The sequence below is a fragment of the Sparus aurata genome, chromosome 16 (assembly GCF_900880675.1).
Source record: "Sparus aurata chromosome 16, fSpaAur1.1, whole genome shotgun sequence".
NCBI classification, from domain to species: Eukaryota; Metazoa; Chordata; class Actinopteri; order Spariformes; family Sparidae; genus Sparus; species Sparus aurata.
The window spans coordinates 7,186,003-7,208,564 of NC_044202.1; the positions used below are offsets into that span (position 1 = coordinate 7,186,003).

General features: G+C 44.0%; 1 protein-coding gene across 1 annotated transcript in view; it reads right to left on the reverse strand.

Annotated features, from left to right (window-relative positions):
- Window positions 1-3,170: 3,170 nt before the first annotated feature.
- The window catches only part of hs6st1a (heparan sulfate 6-O-sulfotransferase 1a), a 61,156-nt gene continuing 41,764 nt past the window's right edge, over window positions 3,171-22,562 (reverse strand). Inside the window, exons 2-4 of the mRNA XM_030444034.1 lie at window positions 12,255-12,477; window positions 10,186-10,434; window positions 3,171-6,902 (exon numbers count right to left, since the gene is read on the reverse strand). Coding sequence (XP_030299894.1) covers window positions 6,576-6,902; window positions 10,186-10,434; window positions 12,255-12,477 — 799 coding nt within the window. The 3' untranslated portion in view covers window positions 3,171-6,575. The remainder of the gene's footprint in view (window positions 6,903-10,185; window positions 10,435-12,254; window positions 12,478-22,562) is intronic.

Consider the following 22,562-nt stretch of genomic DNA (forward strand, 5'->3'; position numbering starts at 1 on the left):
ATTATAGATGCAATTACGATGGGAGATATCCGTGCATGTGAATAAGTTTGGGGCACCCACACTAATTATAGACCAGACACTGCTCAGGTAATCCGTACATATCCGGGACCTGATTTGAGAGAACGTCACATTTTAATTTGAAAAACAGCTCATGGAAATGAGGCTTGCTGTATGCCTGGTGTGATAGCCATGGGAAATAAATCCTGTATTTAGAATAAGCCAAATCTGTCCCCTTGGTTAACAGTATTTGTCATGTGGTAATGAAAAATCACAGAAACTCAAATCACTCTCAATTTGAAAAGGGCACCTAGGATTCCTGGGGTCTGTTTTGTAAACCTTTACTGTCCCTTTGGTGCAGGTTGGTAAAAGAAATGCAGGGCTCCCTGTCCACCTGTTGTGTGGTCTTGGAAAAGAAGATGAAAGGCATGGAGACACTGTCCCAGGGTGTGGAGACATGGAGTCTTGCTTTTTCATTTACTCGCTCTGCAGCCTAAATTAAATTGGACAGCTGATCCTCCAGAGGGAGCAGTTCCAGGGTTTGATTTAACATTATATAAAAAGCAGCGACATTAATTATCCTGCTGGATTTGACCTTCACTTTGAAGTGCGCGCTCATATGACACCTCACACATGAAGGTGCACACACACACGCACACACACACACACGTACACACACACACAGAGAAATCCACTGCAGCCCTTTGAGGACAGGCCCGAAACACTTCACCTGACAGTCCTTGCGAGTATAGCTAAACCCAGCCTCACGCACGCGGACACACGCTGCCCACAGGGCCTGTTCATCTGTCAGGAAGGTGACATCTTCAGATGAATTATGGGAGATGGTTGTCATCTTCTCCGGGGTCACATGCGAAATGGCGAAACCCGGGCTGTGGGCTCCCCGTCCTCACACTATCACACGTCAGCCATTTTAGAGGTTGAAAGCCTCAACGGGGGACCAGAACGACCTCAATTAAACCTCCATTAATATTAATACATTTTGTCGTTTCACGTGAGTTGCTGCTAATTAAACGTGTCCCTGGCTGCATAATGGGGGTCAGCCGGGGTCTCCTACATGAAGCTAATTCACCACATTACAGCCACCAAACACTGGGCCGGACCGGACCCAAATCTTAAATACAGATGGAGACGAGGGCAGTCTTGGTTACTTTAGTGTTCGTAACAGTTACGCACAAAGATAAACACATTTATTCAGCAAACGGAGAACTTTTGTATGAATCAGAGACTTTCAATTTTCATTTTTTTTGCACTCTCTCATGTGTGCACGTGTCTCTTTATGTGTATAAAGGGAATACATTATCCCTCTCACGGCCTTAGAGTTCATGTTTGGCCCTGACCCAGGGTTTGTATCCCGCTCCATTTCTCCAACATCAACATTTATTGGACTTTTATGTAGAGGTTAATAAGTTTGTAGTGGATCAGCTCTTTATGAGCTTCTGGAACGAAGCTCCACACGCACACGCACACAAACGTAATAAACACACAGTTTAGGCCATAATGGGATTGTGGGATTCCTCAGATTGGACTCCCACTGGTGCCAATCTGTGAGCGCTCCAGAGCCGAGCGCTGCCTGGGAGGTTGGATTCTTCTGTTCAATCCTTTAATATCATGAGAGGTGATTTGCTGTTGACCTGGGAGATTAGCCAAACCCGCTGAGGAAGGTCAGATAACGGCCCCAGATGTCCAATCGAATCATATTTGTTTTATTGCTGAAGGAAAAATGTGCACTCCCCGCACTGGATTGCGCTCTCTCGCCGCCCCGTGCATTAACAGTGTGTTGAAACTCTGCAAATTGTTTGTGTATAGAGATTTATCCACATTGTATATTTGACGATAGGGTCTAAGCCACGTAGCTGCTGGAAATGAGTCAGCCAGAGACAGAAGACCGAAACTCCATGGTGACCGGTGCTGGCGCCAACAGGGCAATCCTCCAAAACTACAAAAGCCTGGCTCTGATGCATGTAAGGGAGGCACTCAATGTGAACTTATCTGCAGAATTCCACGCTGAAAATAAGCGATAATAATGCCAGGGCTTCTTTGTTTGCATGAAAGAAGCATGGGACCGGCAATGAGGAGCTGCAGCCAGTTTGACCTCCTAATAATGGACTGCAGCCAGAGCCCATACAATCACTCAGAGCCCGGATTCCCACTGCAGGAGTACTTTCTCTCAAACACTCACATGCACATGTTCACCCGAACAAAAGCCGTCCAGCTCGCTGCAGTAGCTGAGCCATTATTGTTTGTTTAGTCCAGCTGCACTTGAAATGACAGCGACCCAGAGCTATGGGGAGGATTAAAGACTGCGTTCAGTCCAATACACCACGTACCAGCTGCCAGCGAGGCTGCACAGCCTTCCCTTTCTCTCCTGCTCCCCCTCATTTCCCTCTCTTTCTCTGTTCATATGTCAGGCACAAAAACATCCTCTCTTCCCTCCTGTCTTACATAAAGACCCTCTGATTCCTCCTCCCTTACCAGTCGCCGCTGACCGCTCTGAGCTCCCTCCAGCCAATTGCCTCAGCCTGTCGCTGTCCAGGGAAATTATTTTCCACCCTGCCCCGAGGGGTCAAAGTTGAAGCTCACTGGACTGTTGATGAGGCAGGGCAAAAGCCTGTGCTCTGCTCCCTCTCCTTTGCATTCAGCCAAGGACAGGGAATGATATTTATGCCGGCCTCCCGTCTCCGTCCCCTGCTCGCCAAACGCCTACCTGCCACGGCAGAGGAAGAGGAAGCGCATTCATGTGCATGTATGTGTGTTACGAAGCCCTGGGTGCCTGCAGATTGAATTAGGCCGTAGATCACTGTTGACAGGGCCGAGGTTGTCATTGGTTGGGGGGGGGGGACAAGCTGCTTTATGGGGTCATGGTCCTGTGGTTAGTGTGGGCAAGTGGTAGAAATGTCCCTCTAGTTATAGATGTGGCCTGTGAATGAAAGTGCAGAAACCTAGAGGGCAAATCTCCCACACAGGTTGTCAAGAAAAATCCCTAACTGAGTGTTTCTCATACGATTATGTTGCTGAATCTCAAGTTCAGGAACTCGGATGTAGAAAAAAAAAAAAAAGAGTAGAAGTGTTTTTCATACCTTTGCACTTGATAATAGAGCGACAAAGCTAGCGACTTCATAAATGATATGCAATGACAACCACAACACAGTCAGGTCTGTAAAAATGAAATATTTTAATTGGTGGCTTGATGAGTCATTTTTGCAATCATAAGAAACAAACCCAGAATGATGCATACAGAAGGAGCCAGAGACAGACTGCACACCGATCCAAAAAAAAAAACAAAAAAACAAAAAAACAAGTCTCTATCACACTCTTTTTAACACATCTTTTTTTAAAAAAATAAAACAGGATGATGTTAGCGACACCTGGGTTGCTTCATTGTCACAAAGGAAAAGTTAAGACATCAGATATACATAGTGATGAGACATAAAATATTTGAGTACAGCTTTACAGCATCAAATCCTGGAATCATTTCAGTGAAAGGATAGTTTTTACTTTCACACACTGTTCAGGTACGAGCATTTTTTTATTTTGAGGGACTGCTTGAAATTGAAAAAATAATAAAAAGAAAAACACTCTCAGGGTAAAATAATCAGTTTTGTATTCTGTATTTGACCACGAACGAACAGCCAGATATGGGTTTGGAGCGCAGTCCAAGAGCGGGTCTGACTTTGAATAAGAGGGTTGTGGGCACAACGCCCGGAGCTGCAGTGTTTTCAGGTCTCCAGTTTCAAGAGTACAATGAAGGGGAAGTTAATACGAAAAACACGCACAAAAAAAAAGAAAAGAGGGACATCTCTCTTTCCATGTCCATTTTTGTTACTTTGAAGGCTACACAAAAAGCAGCACATTGACTCTGGATGTATCCAAATACCTTTCATCATCGCCCCCCCCCCCCCCCCTTGCTCTTCTCTCCTTCCCGTCATGAATCATCCCTGATCTGAAAGACGCTGATCAAAAAGGAGAGGATCCAGGCTGATTAGTTGAACCTTAACAGGGAGAGGGTGGGCAGATAAAAAAGTTGATTTCTACTTTTGTTCTTCTGACTTTAAAATAACTCTACTGTTAACAACCGGATACAACTTATTATTTAGCTTAGTTCAAAAGGAAGCTTGCTTGCATCCTCCCCTTCGCCTCCGGTTGACACCAAACTTTCATAACTACATTCAGTTTGATTAAAACGTGATGTGACGCGTCTTTTTTCCCTTCACGCTTTTTTACATTCTGTGCCCCAAGGTCTTATTGCTTTCCCCTCTTATTCTTAAGATCATTTGGATGTGGATAGGGTTGGGGTTCAATAACATTTTGAGAATTTGGTGCAATATACCGTAATCATACAAAGGCCACTTTTCTCAGACGTCAAGTTGTTATGCTGTCATGCTGCTGTGTTCCAGGTTGCAAGTAGTCGATCATTTGTTCAACCCTTTTAAAGGCAAAACAACATATTTGATTGCTCATTTGCTAACACTAGCATTTAAGCACTTCCTGGCTAACATGACTTGCAACCTGGAAAACAAAAGCACGACATTTAAGCTCAGTCTCCGAGGTAAATGTCCGCCTTGTGAATATGTGATGCACCGGTGGGGATTGTCAACCAACCCTACTTGTAAATTTTGCCGTACAGAGCAAAGACGCGTCACACAGGCAGATTTCTGAACCTATAAATTAGGATTTTAGATAATCATAGTGATACAGTCCTCATATAACCGCGTCATGGGGAGGAGACGAGGACAGGGGGGACATGAAGCTGTAAAGGAAAAAGGGCAGAGGGGAGTATTATTGGCTTGCATCGCTGCGACGGTCACGCCGCTGTGACATGCTGCTGGAGGGACTTCGTTTGCGGCGCCCTCCACCACCAGAACATGGCAAGAAAAAAATTGGTCATGGAACCAGTCACTCACAAAACTCATCCTCTCTCGCTCAGGCACACTATTTACAAAGGCATACACATACGCCAATCAAAGGCATACTGTACATACTATTTACACACACAGAAACACACTCATCCACGCAGACACACGAGTAGTCATTCAAATCACTGAAGTATAATGCAGACGTAATATCTGGCAATTATTATGTTGACTAATGATCCCAGTACATAGAGGCACTGCTACCTCACCCCGCGCGTTCTTCAGGGTAAACACTGGTCGCACTAATGAACTACGGGTCACCGGCGCTGTGCGTGCCCTTTCAGCAGGTGGGAAGGAGGCTTGCTTGTGACCGGCGCTTTTACAACTCAGCTCTTGGTCAGAGGGGAAAAAAAAAAAAGAAAAAAAAAAAAAGACTTACAAAAATGCCACCCACTACATTAAGGGCTCACATTGCCATGGTGACCAGTAGTTCCACAACTCCCATCTCGAGCATTTGTCTGAGTTAAGGCTTCCAAAGCGCTTGCCGCTCACACGGCACGGTTCCTGGCAACAACCTGCAGCAGACTCACTCCTCTCCCTGCCTTTGATTTTCTTCACACCTATGCGAGAATCAGCTCTGTAATTGGCTGTTATTCTCTGCAGGACTGAGACGCATGGAAAGAAATAAAAAAGACAGAGAAAAGGAGAAATAATGAAGTCGTTAAGCGACAGGAGCTTTGGGAACCTTCAACTGAGAAACAGGCCACCCCCCTCCACAACAAGATACAAGGCTTTAGTAATGGCTATGGTCCATTGTTCGTCCATCTGATTCGTTAGCTTTGACTTATATAAAACCAATAAAAATAAAGAAATAAAGGAATCACTTTTCTTTAGGCAGCAATATTGGTCTCAGTGTTATTACAATTCTGCTTTCAAAAAAGCATAAACACAAAGAAAAATACAAATAAAATCATCCTAAAATGAGAATGAGACTGTCACTATTTCATGACCAAAGCGTGTTCATGGGTGAAATGGCTGATTTTTTTTCTTTTTTTTTTAAGCAGAAAGCTTTATTACACAACTCGGTCCCACTCTTCTTTCATCCGAGTTCAGTCTCTCATGTGCTCCCACCATTTTTCTGTGTTGAGCTCAGCCATCAGCGTACTCTTATAGCTCTCCAAAGTCCCTTTGATACTGGAGCATCCAGGAAGTAGACTGGTCCTTTTTAGCAAAGATTAGTGGGAATTCACAGACTTAAAATTTTTATTTTCTCATGCTCCATATTAGGCCACAGAGAACGAAAGGAACACAGGAGGAGAAGGAAGAGGAGGAGGAGGAGGAGGAGGGGGAGGAGGAGGGAGAGATGGATGAGACACTCGGTTGTCAGCAACTCTTAAAAATATCTCTCTGCTCAGTCAGTAATGATGACAGGAGAGACAGAGAAACTCAGAGGGGGGGAAAGGGCAAGCGGGAGCTAATAACAACTGGGCGAGGCGCAAATAACACGAGCTGATGCAATCGACCAAGCCCAGCTCGCCATAGCTCCATAAATCTCTGCTAAAGTCTGTTTGTCAGTCATCTGGGTCTTTGATGCAGGCGCCACGCTCTGTGTATGTGTATGTGTATGTGTGTGTGTGTGTGTGTGTGTGTGTGTGTGTGTATTTCACATTACATATGCATGTCTGTGTGTTTGTTCTCATTCTGCTGCTACCAGCGGTTGATAATCTGGTTCATGTAGTCCTCGGTGGGGAGCCTGCTGCCCGCCTCCTCCGTTCTGCCTCCCTCCTCGCCCTCCTCCCGCTCCTCCCGCTCCCCTTCCCCGTCCTCCAGTGTTGACACCGAGCTCTGCCGGCTGTGGGAGGGCCACAGGTTGACGCCCAGGCCCAGGCCCTGGTGGGTCTGCTGCAGGTGGTTCTTGATGCGCTGCTGCCGCCTCTCCTGCTGCCGGGTGTACTGGTAGCGCTGCTGGAACAGGTCCCTGGCGTAGTCGTAGAGCTCCATGTCGAGCTCGTTCAGCTCCTCTATACGCTGGACCTGAGGGAGGAACAGGTAGAAAGTTTTTATAAGTTAGTTTAGAGGAAGAAAAGCACAAAGGAGAAGAAGTGGGTAAAGACCATGAAGAAAGTTACAGTCGGTTGCAGGATCAATGCAACTAAACTCCTTCCATTGTATTAACTGTTGCTCAAGTATGATGTTTGAGTGGATGAAATAAACAAATAGGAAGGGCAGACATGCGGAGGCAGAGAAGGAGACTGAACACTCCAACAGTGTGGGAGTCAAAAGAATTCTATCGACCTTCTAAACTTCTTAAGGAAATGACTCCTCTCTGCTGATGTTTAGGAGAGTGTCACCGACCTTGTACAAAAAACATGGCGTTCAAAGCCTTTCGCAACTGGAAGAATGTTGTTTTGCAACAGTGATGATTCGTGTTTGAATTCTTTCCTTGGTTGACTTGAAAATGTGTCTTAGGAGCAGTTTTGAGACCATTTGCTGTCGTTGTAGCACCGTTAAACCCAAATTACAGTTCTTAAATTATTACTGGGCATTCACACCGAAAACAGCCATGCATTAGAAACTACACCAGGTGAAGGAGTAATGGTGAGACAGTCATAAATAGGAAATTGAATCCAAGAAGTCCAGTTTGGGGAGCAGATTTATGCAGTTTAAGTTTAGAACTGTGGTATTTCAAATCTCTAAAAAGTCATTGCAAACTATTGCAAAAAAGGTTGAGCCAGGTTCAACTTTGTCATTCCTTACTTGACCTTATATTTTCACACCAAATTAGAATGTATATGCAGGCTTTTTAAACACAGGTAAACCATGAACTCATAATGAGAGATGGACACAGCGTCAGAGGCTCAGAGACACAGTCATTGGACATAGGACGTGTGTTGATTTGACTCTTTCCCCCTAAAGATAAAAGCCAAATGCTGGTGAGTGAGTGAAAGGTGTTTTAGAAAGTACCAGACATTTTGGCAGCTGGCACTATTTTTACATTTCACCTGGTTCCTTTCTTGAAACGCAGGTAAAGAGCTTGAATTTCTCAAAAGGTTATCACTCTCCTGGGAAGGCTCCAGCAGCGAAATCGCCCTAATACATGACATTTGTAAAAAAGCTTTACAGGACGTCTACATGGAGGGAGAACAGTGCGTCGGCAATATGTGGAGCGAGATAACAGAAACGTGTTTGATATGTGGTTGTGCAGTGCAGCTGGCTGCATCGGCGTGTGTCATCTGCTGCGTGCGAATTCAACACAGAGGGGGAAAAAATTTGTTTAATTAAGAGAATCCCTTTGAAATCTGTGATAGAGTGCTGGATTTCATTTGTGGGCAATGTGTGTGAGAACACAGGGAGGCGACGCGTCGCATCAGTGTTCGAAAATTAGAGATGTTTGATCGGCAGCACGGGGGACACCGGCACAATGCCAGGAAGACGGCGCTGAGCTCAAGTCGTCAGCACAAAGACTTCATGTATCAGAGAGCAGTCATCATATAATTTAGGAACCGGTCTCCATCAATAATGACTCACTGGGATCTTGCCGCCACGACGGCATAAGTGGGCTTTCAGCAGCTTTGCAGGAGGTGTAAAGAACCCGCTGATGTAATTACCTGGCTTTTTTTTATAAATAACTGAATAATGTCACAATTTTAAAAAGCACCTTTAGAAGTATTTAATTTAAAAGTTGATTTAAAAAAGAAAAACTTATTTTCACTCAAAATGCCCAACACAGCCTGGCACACCTGCCGAAAAACGTCTCCACGTGATATTCCTTTCTTTTTTTGGTAATAACAATCAGGTCCAGCTCTCCACCGCGGCTGTCAGCGGGGCACATTTTATTTTTTCTCTCCTCCCAACTGGTTTTGATGTATAAATCGCTGGTCTACTGTGTACTGGAGGATATTTTTTTCGCTGGGAAAATTGAGCCTAAGAACTCCCGCATTGGTCCAATCAAAGTGTGAAGAACATGTTTGAAGCTGCTGTTTTTCAACAGTGACAGTCATCCCAACTCATTTCACAGCTATATAAGACCGCTGTGTTTACTCTCTGCTTCTCTCTTCCTCTACTTCTTTTCTCCAACTAGTTTTTTTCACTTCTGTTTGAAATAAGTGTTTTATTTCCAACCTGTAAATGGATCTGCCACGGCTGCCATGTTTATTTACTGAGAGAGTTGTTCGCTAATTACAAAACTAATCTTAAGACAATAAGATGTTTTTTTTCCCTCTATAATCATTAGAAAGAAGATACATCTAACTAAAAATCCTTCATCTTTCAGAGATCCTATCAGCAAAATGGGTTTAAAGTATCAAAGTCAAAGTACTGAGCTGCAACTATAAGATAATACAATGATAATGAAAGAAAATTAGTTGCCAACTATTTTGATAACAACTTGACTGTTTAAAGCAAATTTGTCGATCAAATAGTTGGTTCAGGTTTCTTAGATGTGAAGATTTGCTGCTTTTCTTTGTCATTTCTGAAAGTAAATGAGTTTTTGACGTTCTGGGCTGTTGATTGGACGAAACGTCACTCTGGGCTCTGGGAAATTGTGGGGAGCATTTCTATAGACTGAACTATCAGTTAGTCAAAAACCAATCAGCTGATTAACCAATGAACGAAAATGATCGTTAGTTGCTTGCAGCAGTGGTTCCAAACCTAAGACTGAGATACCCAACTGTTCTCTAGCCTTTTCAGTGAGGGGTCACAAACCAAAAAGGTTGGGAGCCAATCGTAAAATTGCATTATGTGCAGTAACTTGTAATTACATCTGTCAAACACATGTAGTGAGGTAGAGGTATAAAACGCATAAAATAGAAATGATCAAATAAAGCAAAGGGACCCGAGAATGCTACTTTACAGTCACAGACACAGAACAATGTTGTCTTCCCTGCACTATTCTAGCGGTCAGCATCAAATCAGGACAACCTAAAGTTTCAGTCCGGCTTCATTAAAGTCCCAATTTTGCTTTTGCCAGTCAAACTTTTTATCGTGACCTTCAGAAAGTTCATTTTTTTCTACACTAAAAAGATGTACATGGATGTTTTAGACTTCTATATGATTTTGTGTCTATATCTGACATTTCCTAATTGACAAAGCATCAATCACAATCACTACGGAGCCCCTGAAGGCCCAAACAAGACGTGTGATACCACTGAAAAGCTGAGAAACTTCACATTTTCATGGGTTTAAAGACGTTACATTGTTTTAGCTGTCTGAGTCTTTGAGGGTTAGATCGAGTTTTTGACTAAATATACTTGGTTACTTTCCACCACTGACTTTCTGTTGTTAAGTAAGAGAAGCCTAAACTAGCAGCAGCACTCACCGTAGCGTTGTCCAGGTCCACCCCTGCAGCGCGGGTGCTGTTGTACTGCATGAACGGCCTGATGAAGCGCAACCTGAAGGTTCGTTCGAACAGGAACTGGGTTTTCCTCTGGTACTCGGTCAGACCGAAGAAAGCCATGTCTCGTAGGTTCTTCTTGGCTGACTCCAGGAGGAGCTGGGCCCTCTTCTTCTCTGGGACCGTGGACATGTTGTAGCAGCCGACGAGGCTCAGGTCTGCCAACATACGCACCTACAGACGCGGGAACAGGAAGTGATGGGAGTTAGAGAAGGCAGCGGATGTTTAGATTAAGGAACATACAGCAAGATCCTGATCTTAAAGTGAAAATCAATGAGGTGAGTTTTAACATCTTCTGGAATTCTGCTTCAGTTTTACAGTCAAGCGACAAAAGGGAATGTGGAGATCTCACTTGTTTTTAATGAAACATTCCATTTGTGGCACTGATGCTGAAAAGCTGAAATAACAGAGAATTAACTGATGGCAAGATAATTGATGAGTCATCTAACTATGACTGCAACCAATTTTTTATAATTGATTTAATCTCTGATTATTTTCTGGGTTAATTATTCAGTCCATGAAATATCACAAAGGCCACAGTGATATCTTCAATTTGCTTATTTTGTCTGACTCACAGCTGAAAAATCTTCTCTCATAAATGACAGAAAAACTAAAAATAGTCTTTGAGAGCTTGAAAAAAAAATTAGCTGTTTTTGCTCCGAGTATGATGGACAACGATCCATCAGTTATGTCGCCGCAGACACATTTCTTTGTTGGGTGACTAATTGCAGGGTTCCTACATCTTCTGAGGACTTTTCAAGCATTTTCAAGTTGCATTTTAATTTGCAGCTGTGGTAATTGACACTCAAAAACGATTATTTCACTTCATCACATTACATCAGACATGTTTGTGCTGTAAACAACCAAAGTCATGTTCCGTGACAGCATTCTACATTAACAGTGAGACCAACTCTGATGAAGTAAATGAGGACATCCTTTGGAGGTTTGGAAAGTTATTATGGTGGTATTTCTTTCATTTTTTTGATAATTTATAAATCAAAACACGTCAACAAAGGAGTTAAAGAAAGTAATTGAAAACAGGCGACAGCTTAAATAACTGAAAACGACTGAATCTAGTAGTTTCAGCCCTGGTCTGTGTTGCAAATCCAATATTACGTACCTACTTCAGGACATCTCTGTGTCATTAGCCACATTCTTTTTTCACTTAACAAACTAAATTCACTTTGATTCTGGTGGATTTGCTCCAGAATGAGAGATCACTTCATCACTGAGTGCAATCTGGAGCTGTTGTGCTACAGTACAGGAACAGGTACTGCATACTGATGATTTGGAGCCGCAAGAGTACACCGTGTGCACCTCAGCTTGCTCGTCCACCAGGGTGCCTCAAGAGTGTGTGTGTGTGCGTGAGAGAGAGAGAGAGTGTGCCACATTCATAAGTTATTGGACCCTGAGTAATAAAAGCCCCGGGCTCAGATGAGATAAGCTGGCCAACACGTTTAGGTGGGAGACTGAGATAGCATGAGAAAAGAAGCTGTGAATTGGAGGTGTTTGTGGCCAGCGGGCGAAACCCTGACTGTTTATGTGTGTGAGCTCACATGTGTACAACTCATATTAGATCTTTCGGACATTTGTGTATAACTTTCACTTGCTTAAAAAAAAAAAATGGTTATCTATCTACAAAGTATTTAATTCTACCATCAGATACATCGTTGTTTTCCACAGAGATGTCTTCCCTCTGTTGGTATTTTCCAGTAGGTATGGATTTATGATGCTAGAAGTCTGGCCAGGTGCTAAGATGCAGGTTAGCTCGGGACAGCGGTGATGAAATCAGCTGCTTGTTTGAGTGTTTTGCAATAAAACAGGGTCTGTAGAACATGGCCGAGAGAAGCCCAAAAGCAAAGTTTAATGGCTGAGGATTTGTATGCTCCTGCAGACAACCTGGCAACATATTCCATCTTTTGAAGCTTATAGCGTGCAGTTTTTATTGCCTTCCATCACCGCTACTGGTGTGGTTAAAAGCGTTTTCTCTGTACCTGTCTGTTATTGGCCAGGTTGTAGGGACAGTCCATGAACTGCTGCAGGGTGCACCCCGACCAATCGGAGCCCTCGTAGCAGGAGGGCAGCTCCTCTGGCGTCGGGGTCCGTCCATCGCACATGTGCAGGGACGTTTTCCACGTTGCTCCCCGCTGCACATGCCGCCACTCGCTGAGGTATCGAGACACGGGGTCCCTCAGCAGAGTGATGTAGTAGAACTTCCTGTTGGGAAAGAGAAAAGACTTGCATTAGCTCAGTTTTCGCACGATAAATTGTCTTTGATATAGGCTCGATCAATCACTCGACACATCCTGTAAAAAGCTCATTTGTTTGTGCTAGTGCAACTTATTTTTCTGCCTTTTTACTTTTTTGTCACCCTTTGGGAATGAGTCATCTTTTGATTGCTCAGATCAAGTGAAACGGCAGAGATGAGAGGCGGTAGAAGCAAAAAGTGCCGCAAAAATTCCTTCAAAAATCACTGCATCATGTGTAATTCCCCAGTTGCACATGTGGGGGCACTGTTTACAACGCTTTCGTGCAGCAATTCATCCGGCAGCCACTAAAACTCAGTAGGAGGGAGGATACAGACGGGAGGTTGTCATACTTAATACCATATTATTTGCATTTACTAGAAGCGGCCCTGTGATGCACAAAAGAAATCTGTGCAGCAGACAGGAAGTAAAACTACAAATGAGCGGTAGGAGGAGGAGGAGGAGGAGGAGGAGAGGGCGAGAGTTGATTTGTCAGGCAGAGGATCAGGTCAGTGTTCGGGCCACACGGAGCAGGAAAAGAAACTGCTGGCACAAGCACATCTCACTCTGCAACACACATCTCCGCGCCGCAAACATCCTTATATCTCTGACACACACACACACACACGGCAAACATCCTTCCTCACGCCCGCACCTCCTCGGTCTGCCTCGGAGAGATGACTCACCCCACATCTGAGATATGGATGGGACCGTCTCTGTGGTGTGTAGCGTAATGGTGCATAGCACAGTTCAATGTCTCTCCAGAGGGGGACACTCCCACCAGAGCGGAGACCTTTCCAGGCCTTCACACTCCAGCTAATTACTGCAGTCTAATCAATCAACACATCCTCATTAGCCGCACACACATGCAACGTATGCACGCGAGTGTTTATGTGCAGCTATGCGCCCGCAGTGTGTCTGGGTGCGTACGGTATGGATTTTGTCTGGGCAACAGGCGCACGCCGCCGGTCGAAAAAAAATACTCGTAGGCACACATGCCTGCCCTGCTCTCCTGGGGTTGCATCACGTCAGAGGAATGTTTGCAGAGAGAATTTTGTGTGCTGACAGGACTCCACGAAAACCCCTCCCCGGTCCACACAAGCCACCTCACATATACACACAGACTCTCTGCTTCCATCGCTAAATCTTTGGCTTCACACTACAAAGCTCACCCGGCGAGAGAGGAGGGGTTGCCGGGTGGACACAAAGCCCCAAGTGTCACACAAACAGTAGCAGTGCCTGGATATTAAAAAAGACTAAAACCCACGAAATCCAGTGGCAGCGGGGGGATCCTGCACTACAAAACAACTAAACCCCTAAATCTAGCAACAGCTGAGAGTCCGCGCGCGATAAAACAACCAAACTCTAAATCCGGTCGGCGGCAAGGAGATCCTGGACAATAAAACAAAAAACAAATTTTCATCTGGGAGATCCTGCGCAACAAAACAACCACACCCTGATCTGAGCTGCAGCACGGAGAGATCCCTGCAAATGAAACAAATCTAGTAGCAGCAGGGGGATCACGGACAATGAGACGACTAAACCCTAAATCCAGCGGCAGCTGGGAGAACCCAGGCAACGAGTCAAACTAGACCCTCAATCAGAGGACAGCGGGGGGATCATGGCCATAGAAACAAGTATCTAAACTCTAAATCCCATCAACCTAAACCTCAAATCTCATCCCTGATCTAATCAAAAGCAGAGGAGAGGAGAGGCAGCGTCACACTGGAGCCCGCAGGAGACCGGGGTACATTATGGAGATTCCTATGATGACATTATCAGGATTCCTCACACTCCCCAGAGTGCAGAGTGAGTTTGTGTGGCGGGTGGACGAGAGTCGGCTGTGCGTGTGTGTTTGTGTGTGTGTGTGTGTGTGTTTCTGAGTAAGACTACGCCTATTAAATCAGTGATGACATTTTCCCCCTTTTGGCTTCTATTCAGCTGAAGAAACACGGTACTGTTTGGCCCCTGCGACAGAGACGGGAGGAGAGGAAGAGGGTGAAAAGAGAGAGAGAGGGAGAGAGGGGGAGAGAGAGAGAGAGAGAGAGAGAGAGAGAGAGAGAGAGAGAGAGAGAGAGAGAGAGAGAGAGAGAGAGAGAGAAAGGAGGGGGCAGAAGAGAATTTCAATTAGTTTTCTAATACTGTGAAAGCAGTGAGGGCCCCGAGCCCAAGTGATTTATCAAAGTTATGGCTCCTGCTATAATGAAGGCTCAGGCATATTACCAGGCAAAATAAATAAATAACATGCACGTAAACACACTCTTTCCGCTCACGCACACACGCGGGCATACATGCAGACCCAGATAAATGATCTTAAACGGCGTGTCTGCTGGGTCGGTCGGACCGCAAAAAACTGGTGCCGTGGAGACTTTCTCACCTTAAAGCCTAATGATGTCTGGCCGTGCGCTCAGATCCCAAGGTAATGATGTTTCAACACACCAACACACGCGCACACACGCGGGTTTACTCACTCACCAGCACCAGTTCACTCCCTTGTATCACACTTTCTCTCACACACTCCCTGCCTCCGAGGCGACAGCACATTACAGCAGATATTTTCTTCTCACAGGTGAGACTGAAGCGTACGTGCGCTTGTCAAATTAACTTCAAAGCTAACACGCCGAGCTCAATCTCTTCGCTGTCCACATTTTAGCACCACGTCCTCCGGCTGAGCGCAGAAATCTGCAGTCTGGGAGCAGCAGCTCTTTCAGACTGTGCGCCTTTTTTTTGTTATCTGCCACAAATGGATGAATACCCCTCAACACTCCGGTGAAAAAAAAAATCACTCAAAACCGTATTTATCAGGTGCCAGACATGTCTACTAATCGGTGAGATTTATCTCATGTGTCAAGCAGGGCTGATAAAAAAAAGAGAAAGAAGTGTTAGGCAGGGTGGGGTGTGATGAAGCCTTTGTCTGGACCGCTACGGGATTCAGACTGAACAAGGCCATATTTGTCTTTTATTTCACACTTTGTTTCTCTGTTTTTTTGTTTTACCCTCATCACAATTCAAAACTGCGGCTGTGGGGACAGGATGAAGCATGGTAGCTGTCCGGCGGAATTAAAAAAAAAGCAAAGAAAGCAAGGAGAAAACATTCAATCTCCACTTCTTTAACATCTTGAGAGGGCTTTCTGACTTTTTTAAACCTCCCTTTATCATCATCTCTTCCATTTCCAGTGAATGTCTTTGTGTTTACACATGCTGTAAATAAGAAAGAATGAGACACTTGAGAGGCTTTTTCCAACTCGCCAAGAGTAGAAGTCACAGGAATACTTGTAAGTCTTTACCATTTTTGGCATCACAATAGTCAAACGTGAAGGTCTCACACTGTAGCAAGTGACACGCTGACGTCTTTTCTGGTTATAAAGCGGGCGCTGTATAAAATACTGTATTCGGTATTCATATTTAACAGATTGTCAGGACTTCTGTAAAGTTGTGATGCCACTACTATACTGTTGCCTCCCACAACAACACCCCTGGCACGGCGGTGGCTGTAAAAACTCCAGCAGCGCCAATGTGTAAACACAGTGGGCGGTGCCTGCTCAGGCCTGTGGGAGCTGACCAATCAGAACAGACTGGACTTTTCGGGAAAAGGGCCTTAAAGAGACAGGCACTGAAAAATAGAGCATTTAGACGGAGGGAGAAGAGGTGCTGCAGCAATGGGCAGCATGATAATGTGTGTTTTGAGTAATAAAGCATCTACATTTTCTAGTAGACACCCAAAATAAAAGTGTGGACCTGATAATTTGCATAATTTGGGACCTTGGGAACGATAACTGAATAAACATCATCAGCTACAGCTAGGGACTGATGATTATCAGTAGTGGTTCCTGCTATATCACCACTTAAAGTCCCTAATGACCTGCCCACAACACTTCAGCCTTTCAACACTGACTAATCTGAACCTGCAAAGTCACTAGTGACTAACATTATCAAATAAATGTAGAGGAGTGGAATAATACAGCAGCAGAAAATGGGATGCACATCTGATCCAAATCTTAGTTATCTGTCTTTTTATCGGCCCACAACCCACAAATGAGCAAGTCTGGTCCTCAGAACGTATGCGGGTTGAATTCTAGTGCACATGGGAGCCAGCACGAGAGCATGCAAGCGTTATCAGGAGGAAACACACAGCGCCCGGGCCTGTTATGTTCTCTCAGAGCCCGGGGAAAATGAGCCCTTTGCCTGTCTCCCGTGGATCACAAATCACCACGCGCACATCCCTCCACCTTCTCTCTTTAACCTCTCTTCCCTTTCCGTTTAAATCTCTTCCCCCCTTTCTGTCGCTCGTCTTCTTTCAGCCCATCTCTTATTCTCGTCCCAGCCCCTGTAGGTGTGTCTCGTCCTGATTACGACGTGTCCTCCCATCCAGGAGTTGTTTTTTTGTTAAAATCTCAAACCAAGACGTCTTGAGTAATTGCCCTGGAACCTCAAATTGAGTAATGGTGCGGTTTAAATGGTTTTTGTGGCGCCACTTTAGTTTTGGTTAGTGTCGTTAAAGGTTAGAAAACAGGAGAATGATTTATTGGGTTTAGGTCTACAATTTCACAAGTTTGGGTTGCTGTTTTTAGTTAAAGTTTCACGCAAATTAAGGCTGTTCTGGAAGCGTTCTTTTTATGACACGGAAGCAACAACGGGAGCACAAGTACTGGGGGTGGTTGGTGGCTGCAATACACAGGAGACACACAGACTTTCTTTTCTCACCCGAGTGTGAAAAGTTTAAAGGTTCGCTTCAGTCTAAGGTTACGGCTCACGGTAGGATTTATGCTTGCAGGCACACACGTATGAGCACCCAGACACACAAACACCATGAAGCCGGCAGCATCCCGCTGCGTCGAGCAATCCATGATTTATTAATAGTTCACGGATGTTTGCTGAAACCTGATCTGCTCAACAACACAGCTCTTTGCCACCTCTAAAAATGGACCTGAACCCGACAGCTTCTGAGTGGAGAAAAAAGAAATTGATAAAAACTGAGTGAGAAGAACCTTTTTTTTTTTTTTTTTTTTCTCTCACCTGAAGTTGAAAACCCACAGATGCACAGAGACAGCAGAGGGCTGTTTATTGAATCACTGCTGTCATCTGCCAACAATTCATCACCTGTCATAAATCATCGGCTTCCACGTTTCTGATGGGTTTTAGGTCTGGAATCGAGATCCAGGTCTCCAGTCAGCCGAGAGGATGAGTCTGTAAACTTTCATTTCCACTTATTGATTCTGCTACAGCGGGTAACTCATGTGTATCGATGTTTGTTCATTTATTGCATCATGAATGTGCTGAATAATGGTGAGTCCTCTCTGTGTGTAAACAGGCCAATCATTGTGAATCATGTTGCCAAACTGTCTTCGATTGATGTGTTTATTATATTTATTAAATGATGCAATATCAATCGATCAACCGGATTAGCTGTTGCAGTGACAAACATTTGAAACGATTTGTTGCATTTGGCTTGTCTCAAAGAACTGAAGCTCTTTGGATTTTGGACGGTTGGTCAGTCAAAATGAGCAGGTTAATGACATCATCTTGGACTTTTTCATTCTTTGTAGACAAATAAGAGGCTGAGCGAATGATGGATGATAAAAAAGAAAAAATGGCGGATTAATCAGGTATGGATAAAACCACCAGCTGCCTCCCAACATTATTGTATTTAGAGGATCTTGAATGTTCTGATTGAATTGATATCTTGGAATTTGTGCTGTATTGAAAACAGTATGATGTGTTCATGTGGATGTAACTGATGACAGGACTCCAAGGCTAAGGTGAAACAACACATCAATAGATATTTTGGGAGCTTCTATTCAGTGTACAGGCACAGTTTTTCTTTATATTACTTCTCGACTCCAGAAAGCAAAGTGTCGACCTTTTGTACTTCCGTCTACATCGCTGTCAACATGTGTTTGCTGTTTGACACAGTGGTTTCCAGGAATGAGTGTTATCATGATGGAAGATAAAAGTGGTGTTGGGCTTCACAAAAGACGGACAGAAAGCAATGGAAAGTGTGTCTGTAGTAGCACTCTCTGCAGTCTGGCAGGTTCTGGTTCCAGACATCTCAATTGCCACCCACATCTCTGATTTGTTCAGAGATTCAAACAGGGCCAGTTTGTTGTGCCTGTTGAAGGTTGCTTTCACTGTTCGGAGGAACAGATGACCGGTCGCTGAATGAGAACGAATGGATTGAGATTGACGCAGCTAAACTCTAAAAGCTGCTTCTTTTTAAATGCTTCCTGTAGCGTTTTAGTCTCTGTGACCCTCAGAGACCAACGGAATAATCTGAACTTGAGAAAAAAAAACCTTTCCTCCTGATAAGACACCGACTAATGCGTACAAAATGCTGGCCTTGCGGGACAACGCAGCATTTGCGATTTGCTCAAAACAACACCGTCTTACTGTGCTTCACTTTTTCTTTGAATTGAAATCTATATTTTTTTGAATATGCGCCAGAATACAAAAAAAAATCAGATTCGGTGAAAATCCAACCCTTTCCTGGAAGGACAGCATCTCTGTGTGTGTTTCTGTGTATGTGTGCGTGTAGCTTGACATTCAGGGAAAGCCCTGGGAGCTCTGGCCTGTGTGTCTCCACTCAGTCCCAAGGAATGTGTTAGCTGTAAATGGAGATGATATCAACCATGTCCCAGTGTGTCTGTGTGTGTCTCCTTGTGTGTGTGAGTGAGAGTGTTTAGAGAAGGGAGAGTGAGGAGCGACATGTCAGGACTTGAATCTCAATAGACCTCCAGTGAGTTCTTCCTGTTCCCTTTTTGCGGTAATACACATCATCATTGGGACACACACACACACACACACACACACACACAGTCGACCTGAAACACTTGGAGATGTACCAGGTTCACGCATCAGACAGCAGCTGACAGACTTCAGGCTACAGACAACTGAAAGCGGCCCGTCTACATCTCAATCTCTCAAATCAACGCTGACCTATTAAGACTAGGCCTGACCCTTCGCCCTCCCCTCCCACTCCTGTCCTCGTCTCCCCCGCTAACCGTTAGTCATCTTCCTCCCGTGTGTCCTGGGTGTCTTCTGTCCAATAATGACGCATCGAGACGGACAGAAATAGACCCCCCCCCTGTTCAGACAAGCTCTCAAGGCGTCCTCTTCGTCTTGGCCCGGCTCTCTCGTCTCTTTCTTTCTCTCTCTCTCTCTCTTTGTTAGTCGATCAATAACAGCCTCAGGACTCAGACAAGCCTGCCTTGGTAGTCTGGACTTTTAACACAGAAGACGTACAAGAGAAGGAGTGAAAGAACAGAAAAACAGAGAGTAAAGGAGAGCGAGAGAGCGAGAGGAGACAGAGGCGACAGTGTTGGAAAGAGGGGATACAGAGGGGGCAGGTTGGACTCCAGGAGCTCGTGGTTCAATATGAGGACACTTGTGGAAATTATTTGTTCTCTCCCTCTGCAAAGATATATCAGCCTGTGCCAAGAAGTTATGGTTTATGAATATTTTCCGTCGCAACTGCCCACATCTTCTATATATCATAAGATCCTGAGTCAGTTTTGCAGACTTTTGGACGTGATTTGATTTGCTGTGTGCTGATGTGGCTGAGCAACGGGACTGGGACAAGCAGGCCAAGTCTAGTCATCATAATTGAATAAATCTCCAGCAATTGCAACTACGGCTGGAACTAATGATGATTTTCATTATCGATTAATCTTGAAAATGTAAAAGAAATAGGGGGAAAAAAGGCTCAGAGTTTCTCAGAGCCAGAGGCGATGTCTTCAGACTGCTTGTTTTGTCCAACTAAAAGTCCAGAACCCAAAGATATAAAAATTACATGACATGTGTCACAGCAAATCATTACTGTTAAGAAGAGAAATGACTGAAACAATTAATAAACCATCCAAACAGTTGTTTTAGATCGAATCACAAAGCAGCGGCAACAAACTATTCGGTTAACAGTTGAAGTAATTTTAGGAGGAAATGACTGATTGATTATCAAGAATGGACATATTAAGAGGTAATGGAAATAATCAATTGTACTATTAAAATAGTCAGCAGAGACGGATCATAAAAAGCGTTTGCCAACATGCAAAAATTGAATTGTTACGTCTGTAAATAATAATTAAGTCACCGGCAAGGCAGCTGCCAAGCTAGAGACCACTGTTCAGGACAATGTTTCAACATTTGTAAGCACGACACCACTGGATATTTTTAAGGAGACCTCAGGACTATGAGGGAAATTATTATTTTTTTTTTTTCTTCGAAAGAAGTCAGGTATTAAGACAAAAGATGAACTTTTCGTAACTCTAACCGACTGTTTTTGTACCTAAACCTAACCAGACCCTCCGCACAGCATTGACACAATATTTTATTGAAAATTGGACCCAGAGGAACACAAAGTTGCAACATAAAGAAATGTCAAGTTTTATCACATCCATAGTTTATGGAAATGTACACTGCCAGCAATTATTCTGGCGACTGAGTTAAGAACTTTTTAGTTGCACTTTTTTTTATTTTAATGTAGGAATTCTGCTCAATAGACTCAAAATAACTCCACAGTGCGATTATGATTTTAAAAAGACTGTAAATAACTACCTTCTTTCATCAATTATTGCCTCAATTTACTAATTGACTGGTCTATATCGCCCTTTCTTTTTCGATCAAAATCCACCAACAGTGAAAAACATTTAGATACTCAGTTCACCATAATAAAAGACTATGAGAAGAAGCAATTTCTCACATTTAAGAAGCTAGATTTAATTCTGGTTAGGGCCCAAAAAGGAGACTCCTTATAGCGGCTGTGAACATTACAATGTCTTCAGCCACAGTCACGGGGAGACAATTAATTTTGGTTGAACAATGAACATGTTTCTGAGCTCCTGCCGTCACCATCGGAGAATTCAGGCAAGCTCCTCTATGCATGCAAGAAGTTCTTTACAAAAAATACAAGCTGGCAATGCAAGTGAAGAGTTGCCGTGTGACTGTAACTAAAGGAGCGTGTGAAAACTTGGCTTATGCCACGAGGTGAAAAATAACGGATGGCTCGCTGCATTTCAGCACAACAACACTGCATCCTTTCCGTGATTACCCGACAAAGAAAAAGGGTACAAACAAGGCGAAGAATGCCTCTGATAGAAAGTTCAGCCCGCGGCTCGAGTTGGACGCTACGGCGCAGGAATGGACAAAAACAAAGAGCGGGCAGAGGGAGAGACAGGGGAGGGAATCCCCTGAGTGCAGAGCTATGTTCAGCAGGAATGTACCGCCGCCTGTTCGCTCATGTAACTTGACTGGCAACAGCCCAGAGAGCTGTCTGACACAGACAGAGAGGGTGGGAGAGACGTGGAGGAAATAAGATGGATCTGCTGAGGGGGAGACTGGCGGAGCGCAGGACGAGTTGCACAACTAATCGCAGATCATTTTTCAGGTTTTCACAATTTTAAGTTATGTATCCCCGATGTTCCTGGGTGATATGATGACATAAGATACAGTGTTGGGAAATGTACATTTTTCAAAAGTCAGAGATTCTGCAATAAAGTTCACAGCAGCATCCCGATCCCATAACCGTCTCTGAATGTTTTCAGACATTGTTGGCAACAATGCAAATCCATAAAAAGGACCATATTGGATTTTTATTTGATTATAATTTGAATTTTTATATCAATTTGTACCTTCAATAGTCTGTTCTTTAAAATGCTGGCTTGGAGAAAATACATTCATTGCTGTTGGATACTTTATCTGTTGTTAAATAACATTTATTTTCATTATCGATTAATCTGCTCGTCTTTTTCTTGACTGATCAATTAATTCCACCAGTTTTCACCCGTGTCTGTTTGTTGGTTTGATTGGTTTTTCAGCAGGATTACAAAAAACACTACTGAACAGATTTCCATGAAACTTGGATGGAGTATGGGTCTGGATCCAGAATAGACCCCCATTAAATTTTGGTGCAGATCACGATAAAGGGACGGGTCGTATTTAGGTGGCTGGTATCCATGAGTGGGAATAATTTGATGCAGATCAAGGGGGCTGTTGGGCCATGGCGGAGGCATTAAGTTTATCATGATTCTTCATTTCGCCACAAAAGACTGTATCCATATGATTTCC